Source organism: Nasonia vitripennis, assembly GCF_009193385.2.
Source record: "Nasonia vitripennis strain AsymCx chromosome 3 unlocalized genomic scaffold, Nvit_psr_1.1 chr3_random0007, whole genome shotgun sequence".
Lineage (NCBI taxonomy): Eukaryota > Metazoa > Arthropoda > Insecta > Hymenoptera > Pteromalidae > Nasonia > Nasonia vitripennis.
The window spans coordinates 474,569-489,880 of NW_022279626.1; the positions used below are offsets into that span (position 1 = coordinate 474,569).

General features: G+C 30.5%; 1 protein-coding gene across 14 annotated transcripts in view; it reads left to right on the forward strand.

The window, feature by feature from the left end:
- The first annotated feature begins 277 nt into the window (after positions 1 to 277).
- LOC100679502 (RNA polymerase II elongation factor Ell) overlaps positions 278 to 15,312 on the forward strand; it is a 203,485-nt gene continuing 188,450 nt past the window's right edge. For 8 of the 14 annotated variants that reach the window (XM_031926035.2, XM_031926036.2, XM_031926037.2 and 5 more), the window contains exon 1: positions 278 to 988. Coding sequence is in view for 5 of the 14 variants with exons in the window: in XM_032601821.1 (XP_032457712.1) it covers positions 857 to 988 (132 nt within the window). In the remaining 9 variants the exon portion in view is untranslated. Of the gene's footprint in view, positions 1,118 to 15,312 lie in introns of all 14 variants that reach the window. The other 6 variants (XM_032601823.1, XM_031926029.2, XM_031926033.2 and 3 more) reach the window with 2 other exon arrangements.

Here is a 15,312-nt window from a genome sequence, read left to right on the forward strand (position 1 = left end):
ATGGTTTTAGGTGATTTTAGTTTAGTATTATTTTTTCATTTGCATCTCGCTGTGCATGGGGTAGGTATATATTAATATTTACGTATGATATTCAAATCTTGGGTAACTAGATTTGGTGCTTAGGGTTCTTCTTTTTTAGTTTTAGTTTGACATATTCTTATTTATCGGTGCAGCTACCGGTAATTCGAAAATTTTCGATTTGATGCAGGGTCGCCCGATGGCTGACTTCAGGGGACGCAGCGGATTTCTCTTACCTCGATGCCCCCTGAAGTTGGCATTTGAGCGACCCTTCGAATAATCGTGACTCCAGCATTGCTTAGCATTGCGTTGACACTCGTTAACTACAGTCTTCCTGAGACCTGACTGAGCCTCTCTCAAGTCTCAAGTCTCTCTCTCTCTCTCTCGCTCGCTCGCTTTCCCTCTCCTGTCGTTTTACCTTTCTCTCTCCCTCTTGATTTCTATTAAATTTCCTCTCTCTTAAAGAGTCACCTTTTACGTCTTAATATTCTTGTAGTGTTTGGTGTTTTCGTGAAACCTTATTTTTATAGTTATATACTTATTCTTCAATTTTCTAATGACAAAAATTCGAGCATTTAATATTTAGTGTTTAATGAATGATTGCTTAAATTGTAATAACAAATAATTAACGAGTAAAACGTATGTTCATAATGTATCAATATGTGAAGACGGCTAAGTGAAAAACGCAGAGATAAACATATCTAAAATATAATTAATTATTTAACTGTGGCATATACGAACTGAGCACGGAATCGATTAATGCAATATTTATTATAAATTATAATAAAGCAAATAAAGTATATGAGTTCAGTTAAGATCTCAAATAAAATTGTCAGAAATGGCGGCGCTGGTAGCTGGTGTTCAGTATGGTCTTTCGTCTCACAGTAATTTCCACGAAAACAAATCACTTATTTTTGTTAAACTTACGGATTCTGCACAACGTGCCATCGAAGATTACTTGCGAAATCGAGTAAGAAAATACACTACAATAAATAACTTTAGTTGTAAACACATACAGCATTTACATATGTTCTTTGTTTTGTGTACAAAATTTTATATTGTGATTTGTCAATATCAGCTGTGCTTTAGTTTTTGTGAGGTAATTAATATCAAACAGTTGATTTAATTAAAACATATTAATGCAATTATAATAATAATAAGAGGGTATAATAAGATATTTAAGATTTGTAAAAACCTATTCAATCTTATACATATTTGTTTATTTCTAAGGGTATATAGAATCACAAATATTGCTGCATAGTGCAATAATATCAAAGTTGCAAAAATATTACATCTGTGTTTAAGATTGTAAAAAAAACACATTGAATTTAAAAAAAATGCATCGGCTTTACTAAAAACATAGATAAATACAAAACATAAAAAATAAAGATAATTGATATATTTGTCTTACTGTAATTGCTATCAGCTGCTACTAAATAATTTTATTTAAATATTATTTCCCCGTCATAAAGATCAATGTTGATTCAATGCTGATTTCAATATTGATTTCAGTCTGAAATTAGTGTTGATTCAACACTGATTCAATGCTGAATCCACGTTAAATTAATGTTGATTTATTCCAAAGACGCAACACGGATTCACCATCAAATTTATAATGAATTCAGGATGAAATCAGCGTGAAATAATTAGTAGATGAATGACTTGACCACTTAGCCGTTTCGACACTTACATGTATATCTCATAATATAACATAAACGGAAACCTATAGAGAATAACCGAAAATTGACCTACATTTATCTATCATTATTTATATAATAATTTTGGACTAGACCTCTCCGTGCACACAGGAAGGTACCCAGCTTCCAGACTATTTGCCACCTATAGGTTTCAGTGTATGTTACATTATGAGATATCTATGTAAGTGTCGAAATGGCTAAGTGGTCAAGTCATTTGTTTAATAATAAAAATGTCTGGGGTTCAAGCCCAGTTCTCGGCGATCTTTTTTTTGACAATTACTATTATTTCAACTCTGATTGAACCCTGAAATCCAGCATTGATTGCACACTGATTTCATTCTGAATTCAGTATGAATTCGATGGTGAGTTCGTGTTTCGTTTTTGGAATAAATCAACGTTAATTCAACGTGGATTCAGCATTGAATCAGTGTTGAATCAACAGTAATTTCAGACTGAAATCAATATTGAAATCAGCATTGAATCAACATTGACCTTTTTGATGGGGAATTTTTATTATCACTTGTTTAACTGTTAGCTCTTTGAGATCATTAGAAAGTAAGTTGAACACTTGAATAACCATGTAGCAGCTGCTTTTTTTACTCATAGCTTCATTTATTTTTGGCAACAATATGCTCTTATTCCTAGTAATTTTTCTGTTTTTACTATAACTATCTCTTAATTTTGCATAGTGATATGTTATTGCTTCTAATTGGAACAAATTGCCTAACGGTTAAGGGGGGATTTTTTGTTTCAAAATGATTGTTATTTATAATTTTTAATAGCTTTTGTACTCATTGTATCGAGTACATACAATTTTTTTGTCCCTCCCCAGGCAATTATTCCATAATTAACCTAGCCCTGGAAAAATGCATGGTAGATCATCATCATAGTTTTTCTATTTATTAATTTTTTAATTTTTGCAAAAAACGAAAATTAAATATCTCGTTCTTTTTACAATAGAAATTAATGTGTTTATCCCATTTCATGTTATTATCAAAAAGTAATCCTAAATATTTATAGTTTTCAACTCTGTTTATTACGTTACTATTGATATTAATATGTATAAGCTCTGAAACACTATTACAGTGGTTGTCATAGGCTATATATACTGTTTTTTTTATATTAAGTAATAGTTTGTTTGACGTTAGCCATTTGGTAACTTTGCTGAGATAAACGTTCATCTTGTCCTGTGCTGCAGACCACAATTTATCACTCGAGATGCTTTGTGCATCGTCAGCATAAGACATTATAGAATCTTTTTGTATATCTATTGGTAGGTCGTTAACAAATAAACAAATATCGTTGATCCCTACAAAGAGTAGTACGATTCAGATTTGCCACAAAGACTAAAAATTTTTAAAATTTCTAAAACATTTCTAAAAACATTCGAAAAATTTCGAAATTTAAAAAGTTGTTATAAGATTTAATATTAATTTTTTTAATAAAATATTTTTAAATTTCTGTGGGAAAGATCTGAAATGTACTAGTCTTTGCGGAAAATCTGAACTGTACTAGTCTTCGTGGTCATAAATCTGAACCGTACTACTCTTTGTAGGGACCAATGATATGGTTCATTGCGGAACTCCTATGAAAATATCGTAACGTATTGTTTCCTATATGATAAATAGCTATTCAAAAGTTTTAAGCCACATCCTCTTATTTCATATCTTTCTTACTTATCCAATAATATTCTGTGTTTAACAGTGTCAAAAGTTTCAACTGAGTCTAAAAACGTTATTGGTTTACTTTTGTCTAATAAGCTCCTGTATAAGATATCTGCAAGATATTCAAGTGCATCTGTTGTTCCTCTTACTTTAACAAAACCAAATTGTTTTTCAGATATAATATTATGCTTCATTATAATATCATTTTCTCAAAGATTTTTAAATTTTATTTAATATATTAGATATTAATGATGTTTGCAGATAGCAATACATTTACAATCTCCAGACTTATACCCAGCAGCATTCCCGAGAAAGTACCTGAAAGCTACCGAGATTTTTCAAATCTAGCAGGTTTTCAGAGTAGAATCTAGATGAAAACCCCAATAAATCAGACATGATTTCTGGAAGAAATCTCGGTAGAATTTTTTCTCCGCTATGATTTGTTCATATAACCTTACTTTTCACACCAATGATCCTGCTCTTCATTGACATTGTTTGAAAATATTCATAAATTGATGAATATATATACCCTATAAATTCATCTACAATGTTTTTTGAAGGGGAAACCTGATTTTTAAGGTGCGCATTAATAGTGAAAACCTAACCCTACACATGCATGCTCTCATACATGACATTATGTACAGCATTGTGTACTGACTGACTTTGTATTATTTAAGTACAATTACTGTGTCAAAAGTGTCATCGATGCACTCAAAGTCACCAATGATGAGGTTTGCACAAGTATTTCAATCTCATCAGCATGTGAGCCAATTACTCTCAACCACCAAATCTCTCATAATCATGGTAAATCCATGATATTAAAGGTGGATGTCTGTTCTTTTGCATTGAGACTTGTTCAATTATTTAGAAACAGACTGCCATATCAGTTTTTACTTAACAGTCTTGGTTCAGCTTTGCGCCCTTAACCCTATGGTTTTAGCGGCAAAAATACAGGTGGGTCTATACATGAAAGTTAAATTCATATCAGCTAGAATGAATTCAACTTAATATACTGTTTCAACATGCCAATACAAATTAAGTTGCAAAATTTCAGCTCTCTAGGTATGATAGTTTTCAAATGAGAGCCAAAATAAAATTGTGAAAAAAGTAATCGAAATCAATAAAATTTGATTTTGGCTCTCATTTGAAAACTATCATACTTAGAGAGCTGAAATTTTGCAACTTAATTTGTATTGGCATGTTGAAACAGTATATTAAGTTGAATTCATTCTAGCTGATATGAATTTAACTTTCATGTATAGACCCACCTGTATTTTTGCCGCAAAAGCCATAGGGTTCAGGGTGCAAAGCTGAACCAAGACTGTAAAGTGAAAACTGAAATGGCAAGCTGTTTCTAAATAATTTAACAAGTCTTAATGCAAAAACAGACCTCCACCTTTAATATCATGGATTTACCATGATTATGAGAGATTTGGTGGTTGACAGTGACTGCGCTCACATGCTGATGAGATTGAAATACTTGTGCAAACTTCATCATTGGTGACTTTGAGCATATACAATCAGGTGATTTCATTTGTTTGTTACTTTTGCCTAGTTTACTTTTTATGATGCTCCACAGCTGTCTCAGATTATCACAGCACTTTGTCTTATTTCGTTATTTAATTTATAATAATTTTAATTAATTTATTGTTGTATTTAACATTTTTTTCATAGTTTCTGTATTCAAACTTTAAAGTTATATTTACAGGATTTTTTTCCATGAATTATATAATTTTTTTTTAGTTTTACAAGATACTAGTATTGTTTTAGTTATCCATTTTTTTCTACGTAATAGATCATTATTTTTTTATATTTTTATTACAAGTGGCTTTTCCATAACAGCTATGTATCATTTTTATCAGTTAATTTAATGGAAAATTTGGGTCTTGCAATTTCAGACAGGAATACTATTCTATTTTCTTTGCATATTCCTTTAGCTTTCTATAATTTACATGTTTCTAGCTTATATTGCGCGTTCTGTACCTTAAGGGATCCAGCCTGGTTTAAATCCTACAAAAAAACAACAAAATATTCGTCCGATAAAAATTGTTTCTTTTCACGTAAATTAAAACCAAAAAATATCTACTGAAAAAATTTACACTATTTCTATTAAGAAATATCATATATATACTATACAAAATCACTGACCAAAATTCATGACATTGTACTATATAAATAAGTGTTTTTAGTCACTTGCCACGGCTTTGTGAAAGATCTGGACCGTCTTGTTAATGACTCTACCCAGACTTAAAATGTACCTTAAACATGTCCCCTCTGACCTAATGAAAGACATTTCTGATAAATATTAATTAAATGTTGTTAGCAACAAGTACAGTGTGAGAAATATTAATTTAATTTATTAGCTATGTATACAACGTATGGATAATAATATTTAATTAATATTTTTCAGAAATGTCTTTCATTAGGTCTAAGGGGGGCATGTTTAAGGTACATTTTAAGCCGGGGTAGAGTAAAGAGACTGTCTGGATCTTTCACCAAGCCGTGGCAAGTGACTAAAAACACTTATTTATATAGTAAAATGACATAAATTTTGGTCAGTGATTTTGTATTGTGTGTGTGTGTGTGTGTGTGTGTGTGTGTCTATATATATATATATATATATATATATATATATATATATATATATGATATTTTTCGGTAGGAATAGTGTATATTGTAAATATTTTTAGCAGATATTTTTTGTTTTTTGATTTACGTAAAGAGAAACAAATTTTATCAGACGAATATTTTGTTGTTTTTTCGTAGGATTTAACCCAGGCTGGACTCCTTCAGCTGATTGATACTTATTATAAGCAGATAGTGGTCATTAAATGGAGTACACAACTTGAAAGACTCAATATCAACATCTCTAGTCTTTGCAAAATAATTATAAATACAAGAACCTTTTTTGTTATCTAAAGAGGGACTAGTTACTCCTCTATAGTATGGTATTAATGTTCTAAAACGTTATTTAAGAATTCTCAACTTATTGAAATTGCACTTAGATTATTATTTTGTACATTATTTTATATTAGATCTAAATTAAAATCTCCAATCATACAATGATTTTTAATTTTAATGTGTTTTTATAGAAATTTTTTTTGTACGCTATTTATGAATCCTGCTTTAGGTGCATTATGACACCTGTAGATAAACGAAATTCTGAATGATTCACCTGACTGTAACTCAAAATCTGAAGTTAACACACTGAATCTATCAATTAATTCCACTATAGTTTTTTCATAAATATTATATATATATATATATATATATATATATATATATATATATATATATATATGGGACGTTCCACGTCAAACGTAACAAAGCTCTAAAAATTTTTAAAAATATGGAAAATTTCGCATTTTTTATGTACTTTCAATTAGTGAGGGGCGTTTTTTAAAATTTTGTTCCCAGACGGAGCTACGCGTTCCCTAACCTTAAAAAATTACTACTTTACGAAAATATCAAGCTGTCAGAAATCACAGGGGCTCAGAAAAATTCTAAGCAACGACTATTTTCATGTATTTTGAGCTGCTGAACAAGAATCCGACGGTATTTTTTACCGATACCTCAAGGGTTCGTCCCTAACCTCAAAAAACATCCCCCAAAATTGCTTTTTCACGCAGTTGAGGTTTATCCTGTGATCGACGGGAGGAACATTATTGACAGAGAGTAATTTTATGTATTTTGTGCTGCTGAACACGAAACCGGCCGTCTTTTTTACCGATACGTAAAGCGCTCGTCCCTAACCTCAAAAAACCACCCAAAATGTCTGTTTTACACGGTTAAGAAATTTACATCTAGAGGAAGATCATTGACGAAGGCTATTTTTATGAATTTGAGCCACTGAATTTGAACACGAAGCTTATTTCTTTTGGTTTCTATTAGTTAAGTACATTCGATTGAAACCAAATGCCTTTAAAACCTACATAATTAGATGGACGTACCTTTACTTTATACCTGTTAAAAACATTTTTGGTCGTGTATATTGATTCATGGATTCAAAGAAATAAATAGATGAAATGGACTGATTCCTTTTGGAAAATGATTGAAATACCTGTCATTTTAGAAAATTTATTGATTTAATTAACTCGATTACGTCAATTCCATATGGCGTTCATAATGTCCAAATATTACTAAACTTCATAAGTAATCAGAACAAAGCCTGCGATGTAATTGAAGTTATTCTGAAAAGCCTTAGTTGGGATATTCTAAAAATTACCAAAATAAAAAAGAAATTTAGCTGTTTAGCTATAAAATTATACTAAAAATAGTAGAGAACCGTAAAGAAGCATGCTTTACAAGATTTTACAGATTTCTACCCTTTCATATTTTATATTTTTTTTACGTATTTCACATTTTGTGCAATCAAACATCTTTACTAATTTTTTATTTTTCTGCAGTTTATAACATGCACCTGCACGTTCGGTCTCGCTTCGCTTGCGGTAAACATATTTTTCTAATCAGAATTTTTATAATAAAAAATATAAAAATATTTCTAAATTATGTTACCTATTGTAGGAATTGCTTAACTATTATATTTAAAATATGTTTCGCATAAAACGCGTTTTATCAAACTATGATAATATTTTGATACTTCGTTGCTATGTATGTTTATTTGGAAATATAAGTTACAAAACCTTCTCATCGAAACAACTTCATTTGCTGTCCAATGCAACCAACAAAGATTCTAAACTTTAAAAATTATTCTAAGTTTATAATTATTTAATGATATTAATTGAGTTGTACTTGCTATCACTGTGTAAACGTTGCAGACGCTACTCTTGTCTTCGATATATTTTCTGACGGTAAAGTTTTAGTAAAAATTGTATCACACGTTGTTTTATCTAGAATTCTTTTAAAATGTTTAAATCAAAGTTTAGATTATTATTCTCATTTATTAAATTTTGATTTCAAGTTGATAATATTATTTTGTATACTGTTGTAGTCCAGAATCTTTCTCTATAGTTTAGTTTTGTTTCAAATTCTACAAAATTTATTAGCTGTTACTTTCCACGTGGTATTTTTAATGACAGAAAAATTAGTTTGAAGCAGACACAATTAAATTTTAAGCTGATATAGCTTTTGTATACTTGTCCATAATTAATTGAAGCATCTAAAATATTTATAATGTCTGAGTCTACTGCAAAGCATTCTTTTCCAACTGTTCATGTTGACGGGTGTATTAATCCATTTAATATTAATGGACATAGAGGTAAAAGGTCTTCGCAAAGTTTCAAAAAATTTTTGATAGATTATTCAGATATACTTGAAACAGCTATGATTTGTTCATCTTGTAGAAAGTCGTACTCTTCTGTAAATTTTAATTTATCGAATAACTCTCTAAATGAGCCGAGTGTGGAAGAAAATGAAAGACCACAAAATAAGAAAATTCGTCTGTCGAGAGCAGCAAGATTATGAGAGATTTGGTGGTTGACAGTGACTGCGCTCGCATACTGATGAGATTTGAAATACCTGTGCAGACCTCATCATTGGTGACTTTGAGCATCGATGACACTTTTAACACAGTAATTGCACTTGAACAACACAAAGTCTTTCAACAACACAAAAATTCTTCAAGGGTTTTCGTGGATGCTGAAGACGATTATGGCAATGACTTTATGAAAAGCCACCACTTTGACCATTCCGTTACCATCCCTTACTATAAAGGTGAGAGTGAGGATCAAGAGGGTGAAAATATGAAAAATGGATTATATATTTTTTGATCATGTACTGTTATATATATATATATATATATATACATTATACAAAATTATTTACAGAAAAAAAAAATATATGTACATATTTACACCGAAATTAAATAGTTTTATTCAGTGTCTGAATAGTCTGTGTTGTCATCATTTGCTGACTCTGTATAATCTAATAACAGATTTTTCATCTCCTGAGTCATTGAGCTTCTTTTTTTGTTTTCTTCGATGTCTAATAGCGAAAGATAAGGATCGGAATTTACAAATTAGCGACAAAACATATCTGTGTTTGTTGCAACCCTGAAATAATAGTAATGGATATAAAATTATCTGATTTGAACAAATTTGCAAAATTTTTTTTTTATTTGAAATCTTTAGAAAGGTAATTTAATAAAATAAGCTCTTTTTTACATAAAAATTATCTTAAAAAATTCTTTTTTTTTCGAGCAATAAAACTAATATATTACATAAGTTGCACAAACAAGTTATCGGAAATATATAAAAAAATGAATCTCTTAACGCACCGAGAAACTTTTCTTGAGAATCTATCTCTGAATCTTTTAATCATTTTATGATTACTTTCTTGGGCTTCTTCACTAAGCATTCCAATAGGTAAAATTAATTCTTTCATAATGACGTGGCCATGTATTAAAATGACATGAATTGATGTAGGCATTTTATACCAATTGTAGATCTCTACGTATTTGAATGCCGTCTCTTTGCAATAAGCACCAAATGCTGCATTATTTATTAAGCAATTTGATGAAATAACTGCCAAAATAACTTTAAATCTGTATAACAAGTGTTCATTGAATCCTACAAATCATTATTTATTTTATTATAATTAATCAGTGATTATAATTAAATTTTGGTAGAAATAAAGTTATAAAAATTGCACCAGTTATTCGAGCCACAACGTCAATATTATTAAAAAATTTTCTAGCAGTATTACCATTATTGGTATTACCAAATCCCTGCGTTGGTGCATCTACTTAACAATATACTTAATTCACTTTTAAGTTGATCTTGAATCTCTTTTTTCTTGTGATTTGTTACTGCTTCAAAAACTTTTGGAACCTTATAGAAATATAATAAAGAAGAACAAAGAGAAAAAAATAAAATTCTACATTTAAACATTTAACGATTGATGTATCTATCTATCTAACTATCTATCTTTATTACTTACTCTCCATACTGGAACTTCCAATGCCAGACGATAAGAAATATGAAGGACTAGTTCCATGAACCGAATGTTTGCATGTAAGATTGAAAATCCATATTTAAGAGAGTCTGATTTTATATTTCTTTCAATCATATTATCAATATCGTTGAATTTTCCTATAGTGGCATCACATACAAAACATCTTTGACTCGATGAATCGTTAAGAGCATTGCAAACCCAAAAGTTAAATAATTTTATGAAGGAACAACAAAATGAATTGTCTATAGAGAGGTTTTTGATTTTGCCTTTATAAAAAAAGCCTGCAGAAAATCGTAGACAATCTTTACAGGAATAACTGCGACACCCCGCACACGATCCGCGGCCTAAATTAAAATCAAATCAATATAATATAATTCATAAATTCTAAACTCACTCGACTATTTTTCAGAAACACAAGAATGCTTCGCTGCCCCGCTCTGGCACGTAAACAACACTGCAGAGTCGCCAGCAGCGGCGAGAGAGGAGCATAACAAAGATTACGTAACAAGAGCGAGCACGCAGCGGTGTAAATCATTAATTATATTCAACTTTCTTTCTCTTTTTTGACCTGTCGTCAGATATACAACACAGGGCGGTAAATTTTCACAGCTCTTCGATAATAATATAAATTAAATATTTTGCACCGGACCTAGAAGAGCCGTGACCGTTACATAACTGCAAACATTTTAGCGGGCATCATACAACAATTTTTACAAGAATTACCTACCATAAATTGTTCTCTTTAAGGTGCCTATGAAATATGGCGGATTATACGTATGTATTTCATATTGCATTATTAATGAACAGGTTTTTTTTTAATTATACAGATAAAAACATACATAATCTCCAATTTTTCTTAATAATATATGTATTGTAAACTAATTTAGACAACTATTTATTCTCTTTAATAGTCTGAAGTATTTTTATATTGTAAAAATAAAACAAATCATTATGGTCGTGATTCTTCCCAAAATTTCTGCAGTAAAATCGTATGCCAGTTGATTACATGTTTGCTAATTTTCTGTTAAAGCTTCTGCATTGTTGTAGCATGATTTTTTATAATTGTTATTTTTTAAATTATTTGTAATTATGCATACCCTGGTAGAAATCGGTTCTATTAGAAATTTAGAAACAGCCCTTTTTAAAAAGATACTAACAAGGCTTGAAATCAATTTTTTTAATTAATTCAGTCTTCACTTACTGGCATAATCTGGTAATATTGTCTTATTTATTATTACCAGAAGAAATTTACAAGGTATATATTTCATACCTGGAAACCTGCAGAGGTAAATAAAATTACCTATTCACAGTCTGGTTACAAAGGAAAAAGAAAAATATAAACAAAACTTAAAATTAAAACTTAAAACTAAGATATATACATTTGGCATTAGCTTTTAATAACAAATTTGTGTATTGCATACAGAAACAATTTTTTTCTTTTATTATTTTTCTAACAGTTGTATCGTGTCCAGTCTTTTATGATTTTCTTTTGAGGGTATTTATTTATATTTAATACTTTTAGTCGATTAGAAAGCTCATTATATACATTAATTGCTTTCATATAGCTGTTCTTATTGCTGATTCTCTTATTTGTTTTTGGTATAATAATACTTCTATTCCTAGTAACACTATCTGATGCTAAGAATTTTTCTTTGAGATCATAGTAGTGTAGTTTAAGAGCTTCGAAAGCAAACAGTTGTCCTATATTTAATGGATTGTCTTGTAACAAAAAGTTATTTTTATTGATGATTTTTAAAATTTTGTTTTGTAATTTTTGAACTTAGTCTCGGCTATTCCTATATGTACCGCCCCAAGCAATTATGCCATAAGTTATAATACTATGAAAAAAAGCGTAGTAAATCATTCTGAGAGTCTCTATGGGCATTGATTTAGAGATTTTATAAAAAATATAGGCTAGGTATTTAGTTTTTCCAACTATATATTGCATGTGGTTATCCCACTTTAGATTACTATCAAAGACAACTCCTAAATATTTAAAGTTCTCCACCCTAGTTATACTTTTATCAAGAATTTTAACATTTATCTGAGCTGGTACGCTTCCAATATTACCTCCAAAAGTCATGCACACTATTTTTCTTACATTTAAGGACAACTTGTTTACTGCCAGCCACTCGGCAATTACACTTAAGAAATTGTTCATGTTTACTTGAGCTTCTATCCAGTCTTTACCTGTAGCTATAATAGCAGTAGCATCTGTGCATAAGAAATTATGGACTCGGGGGGGATCTCCTTTAAGACATCATTAATATACAGGATAAATAGTACTGGTCCTAATATCGTTCCTTGCGGGACTCCTGTGTTAACTAAAGTTCTATCACTTTCATTACCGTCTATTTTGACTACTTGATATCTGTCATTTAGATAGCTGGAAAGGAGATCCAACGCTTGACCCCTGATTCCAATACGATATAATTTGGCCAGTAGTATACTGTGGTCAACAGTATCAAAAGCCTTCGCCAGGCCAAGAAAGGTTATTATCGTAGGCTTACTTTTATCGATATTATTATATAATACATTGGTTAGGTAGTTCAGAGCATCCTTCGTACCAATTCCTCTCATAAAACCAAATTGTTGCTCAGAAATTATATTACTCTTTTCTACAAAATCATTTATTCTATTATACATAATTCGCTCAAGAATTTTTGCAACATTAGATATAAGAGAGATAGGTCGATAATTCGTGATCTTATGTTTTTCGCCTGATTTATAAATCGGCACTACTTCAGCACTCTTTAGAGCATCAGACCATACCGCTTTTTCAATACACTTATTGAAAATATGGGTCAGAGGACCTGCTATATGATTACATAGCAATTTTAAAGTATTGGCATTTATCTTATCAAATCCCCCATTTTTCAGTTTTAGCGTATTGATTATACTTATTATTTCAGCCATACTGGTTGGCTTTAAGAAAATCAACATAGGATTCATGTCAGGTAGCCTAAGTTCTGCGTTGACAGGTTTCACGATATTTGCACTTAATTTTTTCCCAATTTCGCAGAAGAAAGTATTCATGTTTTGAGCTATTTCGACTTTGTCTGTAAGTTTCCTATCATTAACCTTTATATAATTTATGGCATCATTAGATTTTTTAACTTTACCGATTTTTGTATTTATTATTTCCCATAGTTTTTTTGGGTTGTTGTAATTATTCTGCACTAGATTCAATTCATATTTCATTTTGGCATCGGTAATTACCTTATTCAAGATTTTAGAATAGGTTTTATACTGTATTTTAAGCTGTTTATTCTGCACATCTAGTTGCCACAAATTATACAAAAATTCTTTGGTTTCACATGATCTTATTATTGCGTCGGTAATCCAGTTTTTTCTACCATTTTGTCTATTAGCCTTTTTTGTTGTTTTTGACAATTCTACGCATTGCTTGATTTCATTTAACAATTTTTCTACAGCCAAGTTTGGATCAGGTATCGAACTAATTTCATCACAGTTTCTTGAATTAGCGTTATTTATTATTTTTTTGTAGTTTAAGAAAACACGGTTCTTTAGTTACTGTCTTTAGCTTATTTACAGCTATGATAATCGGGTAATGATCCGTTAGATCATGCTTAAGCTTGTATGTGGCTGTGTTAATGTTGTAAGATTTAATGAAAATGTTGTCGATCCATGATCCTTTAGCTCTACCGATAGCTGGCTTTGTAATACCAACAAAACCCTGAATAAATCCCTTATCAAGGAAGTTACATAGAAAATCTTGGCTATAATGATCACAGTCTAGCAGGTCAATATTAAAATCACCTATGACTAAGTGATTCTTTACATTTTTTTTTATAAATTAAGTATTTATTAAGATCTAGTATAAATTCTGTTTTCGGTATCCCATGTGACCTATACATGGCTGATATTTCAAGACCGCTTTTATCATTTAAGGTTATTCTAGTATTTATTATTTTAATTCTCCCTGCTTCAATGACTTTGGTATTTTGGACTAGATTGCTATTGACAAAAACAAAGACTCCATCATTCCTGTTTATCCTACTTTCGTTATAATAAGTTTTATATTCATAATCTGAACCATTCAGTTGATAGAAATTATAATTAACTTGATCAAAAGCTTCTGAACATATCACAATCGCTGGTTTGATAGCTAAACTTTCTATTAAAATTTTCAGCTTATCAAAATTTGCATTCATACTACGAATGTTTACATGCATGATAAAGTCCTTCTTATTGTTTATAGGTTTGTTAAAATTTTCAATATTACCACATGTCCGTTCTTTTTGCATCGATTCATTTTGAAACCTATCCAAATAATCAAAAATATCCGTTTTTACCTATTTCTTGATCTTGTTTTTATCACTCTTGTTGGCTGGTGACAATGCAGAGGATTGCGGCTTTAGATGGTTCAGTGGAATTTGTGGATCACGTCTTGTGATTGGTCTTCTGTTGTGTTCAGTTTCTGGCTTTGTTTTGTTGCGTGGAGTGTCATTTTCCTGTTGTTCACTATCTACGACATTATTAGCCTCTGTGGATACTTTACGCCTGTTTGTCAATTCTATGCTGTGATAGATCGATTCAGTTTCAGGTAGAGTAGGTTTTATAGGGTAATCAATAGAGTCAATATATCTGTCAATTTTCTTTTTCAAGATGCTGCACAAGTTAGAGTCATAAGTATGATGTTTCGTGTCTAACTTTGACTTGTATTTTGTGTTACTATAGTGACAGTTAATGCACTTAGCATAATCTTTATCACAATTACACGTATTATTCTTCCCGGAACATTTCAAACACAGAAACTCATTTTGGCATTTCCTGGCACTGTGTCCAAATCTACCGCACTTGAAACATGGGCAAACGTTAACCAAATCATAGGCTTTGCATTGCTGATATCCAACAAAACTTTGTTATTATTTTCTCTTATATGCTTGTAGATGTCAGCTGGGACTTCCATTATGACCGTACTCAAGCTATTATAACTATTCTTATACATGTGTAGGACTTGTCCTCCCTTTTCAAAATAACTGAAGTTCCTTTCGTTT